This window comes from Triticum aestivum, chromosome 4A (assembly GCF_018294505.1).
Source record: "Triticum aestivum cultivar Chinese Spring chromosome 4A, IWGSC CS RefSeq v2.1, whole genome shotgun sequence".
NCBI lineage: Eukaryota > Viridiplantae > Streptophyta > Magnoliopsida > Poales > Poaceae > Triticum > Triticum aestivum.
In genome coordinates this window covers 747639132-747646983 of record NC_057803.1, presented here as the reverse complement: position 1 = coordinate 747646983, position 7852 = coordinate 747639132, and the positions used below count along the sequence as shown (strand labels likewise).

Sequence of the window (7852 nt, the reverse complement as noted above, 5' to 3'; positions counted from 1 at the left end):
AAAGAAATTGAGATGTCTAATTCTCTCAAGTATTTACTGTCTTATCATGTGATATAAACTTATGATTTGGAACTATTTATTATACTGTATTTGACATGTACGTGTGATATTGTGTTCAGCCAGCTGGGCACCTCATCTTTGGCATAGTCTAACCCTGCTTAATCCTGGGATTAGAAAACTAAGTGGAGAAATCATCTGGTTCCTACTAGTACTCGTGTGGTTTTCTTAAACTAATGGAGCTTCCTGGTGCTTGGCCACTCAGCTTAAATTGTAGTGATGCCGTCTCTTAAAAGAATGGAAGCTCTGCTTCTTGACAGGGGAGAGTGGCTCAGTCAAGGGGAGAGGTCAAGGCCAGTACAAAAAGGAAATACGAGTATGCACTGGACCGTGTGGGTCCCATTTTCAGAGACTGAACTTTCAGTCGTCAGTTGGGCACCTCATCTTTGACATGGTGCAATTGCTGATTAATATTTGGATTAGAAAACAAAGTGGAGAAATCTCGGGTGTCTGGTTTCTTATACTAGTATAATGTATTATTTCCACGTCAGCCGTTATGTAAAATTTCCACGTAATTTTTCGTGGGTGTAGCATTATTCTACAACAACAGTGCATTTTGCTTACTGAAGACAGAAGAAACAGGGAACTGGTTCAGAGTGTCAAATCACAAGCTGCCATGAGCCTCTTCTGACACGCGCTTCTCGATCTCGATACTACTTACTAGCTAGTGCATCTCTAGTTTCTAGAAACCGAACTCAAATGCAAACGATTTCACCATTAAGTATCAGCTCGCGGTTAGCTGCTCAGCACTGCATGCGGCACAAATACAGGGAGATTAAGGGTACTGCAGCTAGCTATGTACAGGGCAGGGCTGGGCTTCAGATAATTCTTCAGATCCAGTTTCAGTTCACATCAATCAATCATGTACTCCCTCCCTTCTATAATTTGAACTAAATCCATGACAAGACCACGACAAGAATTATGGAACGGAGAGAGCACAACCTTACTATTCCCTCCGTTCGGAAAAAGTTGTGATCATTTTACAAAAAAAAACCTCCGCAAAGTCCCGACACAACCCGCACTCCCCGTTCGTCACCCCCGAGCTCGAGCTCCCCTGCTCGTCTCCCCCACGCCGGAGCTCCCATCCTCTGCTCCCCCGCGCAGCTCTCCCGTGTCTCGCCGGAGCGCCCCCGCCCCACACCGCCGCCGCGTTGCTTCCCCCTCCTCGCTCCTCTCCTCGTTCCCCATGGCAGACCACGGCTAGGAGAGGCTTGATTTTTTTTTCGATCTGCTCTCTAACGGCGGCATCCTTCCCCGAGGGCGGCAAGCCGGAGCTGGCCCTGCGCGTCATCGACAACCTCCTCGCTGGCTGGACGGCGTCGACTACGAAGCCGGTCCCGACTACATCTGCTCAGATCGACTCCACAGTCACACCAAGAATCGGTCTTGGCTAAACTCAGCCTTCTTCAAGCGTGCGCCACCGGGGACTTCTCCAAGCGCGCGCCGCCGGGGACTTCTGCAAGCGCACGCCGCCGCTCGCCTCCAGCCACTTCGCCGACCACGTCTTCACCGTCGGCATCGGCCGCCCTGTTCGCACCATGTACGCCAGTTTTTCTCCTACTTGCTCTCCTGTTTCACCGTGTAGGCTCTAGATTGCTCTAGGGTGAAATGGTGTAGATGTTGTTGATCTTTAACAAAATAATCTGTGGATTACAGTAGATTGCTCTTGATTACTGGATCTGAATTTGCTTGTGCTGTAGATTGCTCTTGATTACTGAATCTGAATTTGCGTGTGCTGTAGATTGCTGAATCTGAAATTACCCAAGTTACAGTAGTGTAGCTTCTTTTTGGAGTAAAGGAAACTTTAGTAAGATTTGTTACTGTAAAACCTCAAACCTCAAACCTGCAGGATGTGGTGTACTCTAAATTTGCAATTAACTGAAAACTGAAAAACAGTTAACTGAAACTGTTTCTAGGATTTAAAAATTTGAGACCTTTTAGATCTCTGGGGGCTTTGGGATGCCCATGTGACGAATTAATATTTTCTCTGGTACATGAGGGTTCAGCAGTTAGCTTAGTGCATTTCGATCTAGTGTGTAGCTGCTGCTGATGCTGAGGTTAGAATATGTAATTTCAGCGTCTAGCTAGCTGCTGACGAGGAATGATCAGGCGGTGGTGCTTCAAAGTTGGTGCCTGCCATTGTGGCCTAATCACTGTCAAAACTGTCAAGACTGAATTTTACTCCATCTGTCTCCAAACTGTCAAAACTGAATTTCGCTCACTGAAAATTTGACAGTGGAGTACTGTCCAAACTGTATTCACTGTCTAAATTTTATTGATGTCAAATTTAATTTATGTGTCAAGTTAGAAATTTTAGGACTATGTGAATTAAAGACTTTCAACTAAGAAGATGATTATTTGGACTACATACTCCTATCATATGGAGCCAAAGTGTTCTTTTATTTAAATTTTATATGGAGCCAAATTTTATTTAAGTTTGGTGACAAAATAATTCTGCAGTTCTTACTTGAGGCCTGCCAAATTATGTATTATAGTGTTGCCTAGAGCTACTGCCTGAGCTTAAAAGTCTATTCAGGAAAAATTGAATGATTTAATACTGACAACTCTACATCTCTGTAATTGTATGACACTGAATGTGGTGCTGTTATGTGTGTTGGAGTAACATCTCTGTAATTGTATGACATTGAATGTGTGGAGTAACATCTTTTACATCTCTCTGCAAAAAAAAAAGTTGCCCTTATTTCTTTTCCTACTCTCTCCAACACAATGTAAGGCTAAGTGTCGGTTCAACATAATATAACAGTGTTTAGAACTTTCTAATAATTGTTAAGTTAAATTTAATAAGTGTAATGTTAAATTCTTATAAAATATTAGGGAAGGGAACAAAACATGTAGTAAATTTGTTAGGGAGAATATTAACAAGACAGGATGAATGAAACCAGAGGGAACCAGATAAAGCATAGACACCTACGCAATACTAGATTTCATTGTTGGCAAGATTTTAGAAATCACAAAACACATTATCGCACTTGCATTTTTTTAAATATAGTTTCAAATCATCAGTTCATATCACATAATAAAGGTAGTAAGTACTTGGCAGTATCACATAATAAAGACAATTATGTACTGGGCAATATCACATAATAAAGATAATAAACATGTTGTGGGGTGGGATACTTGCCAGACGCCATGGTTCAGTGGGAGAGAAGTGGGGTAAGATTAGATAATCAAAGGTGCAGAAGAGAAGCACATGTAGGAAGTAGAAAATTCATTGCTTGCTGAAGTATTATAAAGACCTGCCTTTATATAGGCTACATGCTGGAACCGACATAAGTACTGAATTCACTGAATTCACTAGACTCAATACCAAACCGACATACTACGTACTCCAGCTATCATCTGCTTAAGCTTACTAGGCTCCGGCTAGCAGCTGCTGAAACAAAACAAACAGGGCTGCAGAAGCTGTGGTCAATTAGGACTTCGCTTCTCTCTCTCTCTCTCTGGTAGTGTTTTCCCCAACCAGGAGTCCACACAAAACACAACAGATGATCACAACCACAATCCAAGGGAAAAAGATCAACTGAAACATTGCAAGATTTCAGGTGATTGTGGAATAGCAAAATTGTTTGTTTGGCCGGTGGCTTCACAGTAGGTAGCAGCTGAGGGGGGCACGGAATCGGCCCCGGCGGAGACGTTTGAGAACCATCTGCATGGACGGCCTTAGATGCGGACCCCTGGCGGTGCAATCCACACCCAGCCTGAACACCATCACCATCTCCTCCATGTATCGTGCACGATCTGGGATCTCTCTGTCGACGACCATCATGAACATTTCCCGATGATTTGCCATCAGCTCATTGCAATTATCCTGTGCCCAAATCGCCAAATGACCATCCGCTCCAGCTCCGTTCGCCACCCGCCCTGTGACGAGCTCTAGCAGCACCACACCAAAACTGTAAATGTCTACTTTCTCCGTCAGCTGGCCTGGCGCTGTACCATATTCTGCAAATAATCAATTGCCTATAAGTAATAAGTCGTTAAAAGACCAAGCTAGTTAAGAAACAAAAACCATTGTGTGCAACGATCCCCTGCCATACCTGGAGCTGCATACCCAAAGTTACCAACCGGAATCTCCGCGATCGGCAACGGTTGGTTGAGGCCGACCATGTTCATCTGTGCAGCGCCAAAACTGGCTATCACGGCCTTGAAATTCTGATCAAGCAAGATGTTGTGGGAGCTGATGTTGTGGTGGACAATCGGCTTGTTGCATCCATGGTGCAAGTGGCAGAGCCCTTTGGCGACGCCGATGGCGATGGTCCTCCTCTCCGGCCAGGACAATGGACGACCGGCATCCTTGGGCTGGTGCAGCCAGTAGCCAAGGTTGCCATTCACCTCATACTTGTAGGCTAGCATGACGGCCTCATCCCTCTCGATGACATCTAGGACGTTGATGATGTTGTTGTGTGAGATGCTAGCTAACAGGATCATCTCTGACTTGCATCGATTCTTAACACTGTCATCCAGTAGCGGTGTTGGGTTCATGTTCTGGAAATACTTGACGACCAGTGAGGTCGGGAGACCAATGCCTGGAGTGCGCTGAACATGCACCAAGTAGAGTTGGTCCTCCCCTATCCGTCTGCTAACCCACACCCTGGTCTTATTATTTTCGGTGAGGTTGTCGACTATGCCTTGATTGTTGAGCTCAATGGGCAGCATGGCCGCAACACGGCTCCAGAACTGCATTCTCTCGGCGCGTCCGTGTCAGGAGTGTGTGTGTATCAACCTGCAGATGCTCTGTTTATGAGTAGTATTCAGTACAATAACTTTGGAAAGATACAGAGAGATACATGTTTGTAATATAGTTTGCGACAGATGTTGACAGCAAACGACAAGGGAATGGTGAATCTGAAGAATTGTTGTGGCTTTTGAAATAGTTGAGGATGCACTTTCAGTTAAGACCAACAGAATATGCTAATTTTGGTGGTGCAGAGTTTATTTTGCATGGTTCTTCATACATCAACATGATAGAAGGGCGAAACAACTGAGATGATGATATATAACTTTTACTGATATATATAGTTGTATATATATACAACACATGTTAGCCAGCCTGCATCATTGCAGTTTATTTTGCATAGGATCCAGCAAGTTCCTAGTGCAAGTGAGATGATAACATTCATAACCCAGCTGCATGCATGTATCTCATTCTCACCTGCTGCTGCTGCTGCTGCTGCTGCTCAGTTGAGTGGTTATAGAGCATAGACGAGTTTGCCCGCTCGTAAGGGGAAGGGCACAAGGCAGGCGGGGTCGGCGGTGTAGATCGAGCGGCGGCGTCTGCGTCTGCGTCTGCGGCATCATCAATCAAATTGGTTGAGGGGAAACGTAGAGGGGAGGAGAGGATCCTGTGCACAGACAAGAGCTAGTGATTGGAAAGAGGTTTGACGGTGGATCACCAGCTATGGTGGTGGAGTGACGGCGGCGGCGTTGAGGAATTCGGCTTCTAAACGTCGATCTGCGGTGCGCCTTGGGGTCGACGTCGACGTTGAGAAGCCGAATTTCCTGGCGGTCCGTGGGCGACCCACTTGGTATCGCGTGAGCGCGTCGTGGTGCTGTTTGGGAGGCGCGGCCTTGGGCCTGGAGCACGGCCAGGTCGCCGGCGTCCCCTGATCGTCATCTCCGGATCGAAACAGGGACAGTCGAGATTGGGGAATGGAAGAGAGAGAGAGAGAGAGAGAGAGAGAGAGACGGGTGTATGGAGGACCGGACGCGGACTTAAGATCTGAGTTGGAGGAGGAGGAGGAGGGCTGACTAGTCATCATATGGATGAGGATGAGGAAAAAGAAGACGAATGTTCTTTATTTTTTACGAGATGATCTTGGTGACGAGCCCCGCACAAAAAAAGGGCACCATATCAAACGATTGAACCACAAAACTGATGCAAAGTATACTCTTCTTCTTACACGTACATAAATGGAACGAACGAGGCATGCAGGCTGCGTACCTGGATTAGTAGGATCAGAAAAAAGAAGAAGCTCCAGACGGACAGTAGTATCCAGGTGGGCAGTACACTGGGGCCCTAGCCTGAAGAAGAGAGTTGGTACAATGTGATTGATTGTGTGAGGGAGCACTTAAACGAAAAGAACGTACTTATATAGCCGCGAACGAAAGCAAAGGAATATCGGCGATATTGGTCCCTCGCACGCACACCCACCTGGATTAGAGTCGACAGAGTAGAGCACCGGTGCTGCGGTCCTGCCGCGGTTCGTGGGCGGGGCGAATGACGCCGGGAAGGAAGGCAACGACGACGACTGGAACGACCAGCTACTTCTCCGATTTCGGCGACGTCCGCCGGGTATGGCTTGGGCTCGACCTTCCTACAGCATCTCTGCCGTCGGCCGGCGCAACTCTGGCAGAAATTGAGCGGCGAGTTTGCAGGGTGCAGCACCGGCGAGGCGGAAAATAACGACTGTGAATTTGGCGTCGAACACAATCCACATTTCATGAAACGAAAATAAAAGACGAACCGGCTATGAATAGTGTCAGCACTCAGCACTGTTCAATACCAATTGTGCAGTGCGCTTACTTTCAGAATTCAGAAAGAATTCGACGCTTACCTATATTATTAGTACTATTTCTGTTATTTTCTTGTTCTTTCTGAATTCTGAAAGTAAGCGTCGAATCCGCGCGCGGAGTACTATGTTTCGGAAAAAAAAGTTTGGTAAGCGTCGAATCCGCGTACATATCACTAAATTGACGTGGACATAATCAAGTGGAAGCTTCCCGCGACTTTCCTTCCGGCTCCGCGTTCAACATAATCAAACGGGAGGGAGCAGCTAGCCACCTCGCCCAGTTTGGAGCCGAGAACCGTCGTGCTACGCAATTCTCTCGCCGTTTAGCAATTAGCACGCCGCGCGCGCGTGGTGTGATTCCTTACCGGCCAAGTTTCATTCTATGGATCTAGTTATAGTATCAGGCAACCCAAGTCTCTCGTACCCGGGAGAATATCTAGGGCTCTCATGATTCAAAATTTCAAAATGCGCATCCAAATGTTTTAAAAAAATTCAAAAAAATTTGTGGATATTTACATCACATGAGTGTACAATCTATAAAAAATTCGAATCGAAATTCAAAATACACATTGAGAAACAAAAAAGACAAATCTAGCATGAATATCTTGCAGAAAACGCCCCGAACATTCCTGAAATGATGCTTTGGTCCACATCCCCATGATGCTGCCGACTGGATCACAATCCAGCGGCCGAGGTTGCATCGGAGCACCTAAGGTTAGGTGCTCCGGGGGCACCTGATATTCTCCCCCTCGTACCCTACCCAGGTCTGGCGGGGCTCCCGGTGGCTGCAGGGCTGGGAGGTGGTGGTGCGTCCCCGCGGCGGCGCTGGTGGCGGGGTTTCGGTCAGGGTCGTCTCGATCTGGATCTCGATCAAATGCAAACCATCAAATTCATGCAAATCTATACACGTTAATTATACATGTGAAATATCACATGTAAATAAATATTTGTTGGTAGCAAAAATATATAGTTAGAACATAAAATTTATTTGAAGTGCATAATTCAAACATTAGCTCATTGGTTCTTTTTTTTGGCGAGAAATTAGCTCTTTCGTTTTCATTGTAGGTCCACATATGCTCCACGAGATCACTGAGTAGCTATATGTGCACCTATTTGATGGAAATATGCCCTAGAGGCAATAATAAAGTTATTATTATTATTATTAAATTTTCTTATTCATAATAAAGATTTATTATTCATGCTAGAATTGTACTGATCGGAAACTTAAATACATGTGTGGATAAATAAATAAATACCGTGTACCT

At 45.7% G+C, this 7852-nt stretch overlaps 1 protein-coding gene across 3 annotated transcripts; it reads right to left on the bottom strand.

Moving 5' to 3' along the window:
- Positions 1 to 3269: 3269 nt before the first annotated feature.
- Positions 3270 to 6126, bottom strand: LOC123088569 (receptor-like protein kinase 7). 3 transcript variants are annotated; one of them, XM_044510780.1, is made up of 4 exons: positions 5472 to 6003; positions 5231 to 5364; positions 4116 to 4812; positions 3270 to 4020 (listed from the first exon to the last, which is right to left on the bottom strand). In XM_044510780.1, exons 3-4 carry the CDS (start codon positions 4759 to 4761, stop codon positions 3662 to 3664), a joined length of 1005 nt encoding a protein of 334 aa, XP_044366715.1. In that variant the 5' UTR covers positions 4762 to 4812; positions 5231 to 5364; positions 5472 to 6003; the 3' UTR covers positions 3270 to 3661. The 3 variants fall into 3 exon arrangements, with proteins under 3 accessions (XP_044366715.1, XP_044366714.1, XP_044366717.1); XM_044510779.1 differs by having other exon boundaries at positions 4116 to 4801; XM_044510782.1 differs by lacking the exons at positions 5231 to 5364; positions 5472 to 6003 and adding an exon at positions 6020 to 6126 and having other exon boundaries at positions 4116 to 4801.
- Positions 6127 to 7852: the final 1726 nt, after the last annotated feature.

What these genes read in the sequence shown, in the direction of transcription:
- LOC123088569 (XM_044510782.1), bottom strand. Translation starts at nt 4,761, where the DNA reads ATGCAGTTCTGGAGCCGTGTTGCGGCCATGCTGCCCATTGAGCTCAAC. An exon ending in CTTTGGGTATGCAGCTCCAG is followed by an intron (nt 4,021 to 4,115) that starts GTATGGCAGGGG and finishes GATTATTTGCAG; the next exon opens with AATATGGTACAGCGCCAGGC.